Genomic DNA, 242 nt, shown 5'->3' on the forward strand with positions numbered 1-242 from the left:
CCCGCCTCCGGGGAGAGGGGCTGCAGGGACTCCCCGTCCGCGGCTCAGGCGCGAGGCTCGGCGCTGCTCTTCTCCCCTTTCCTCTGCCGCCGCAGTTCGTCACCCCCCGCGCGCGCCGCCGCCCTTGCCTTGGGTACCTTGTACTTGCTCTTCCGGCTGTAGAGGAGGTTTTTCTGGAAGAGCCGCGGGATGTTGCCGCGGTGCAGCAAGAGGGCGGCGAGCATCCCTGCAAGGAGAGCGCG

General features: G+C 69.8%; 1 protein-coding gene across 1 annotated transcript in view; it reads right to left on the bottom strand.

Annotated features, from left to right (window-relative positions):
* Positions 1-44: 44 nt before the first annotated feature.
* The window catches only part of LOC104617111 (aquaporin-12-like), a 2,090-nt gene continuing 1,892 nt past the window's right edge, over positions 45-242 (bottom strand). Inside the window, exon 4 of the mRNA XM_010282344.1 lies at positions 45-226. Coding sequence (XP_010280646.1) covers positions 45-226 — 182 coding nt within the window. The remainder of the gene's footprint in view (positions 227-242) is intronic.

The sequence above is a fragment of the Phaethon lepturus genome, unplaced genomic scaffold (assembly GCF_000687285.1).
Source record: "Phaethon lepturus isolate BGI_N335 unplaced genomic scaffold, ASM68728v1 scaffold13142, whole genome shotgun sequence".
NCBI lineage: Eukaryota > Metazoa > Chordata > Aves > Phaethontiformes > Phaethontidae > Phaethon > Phaethon lepturus.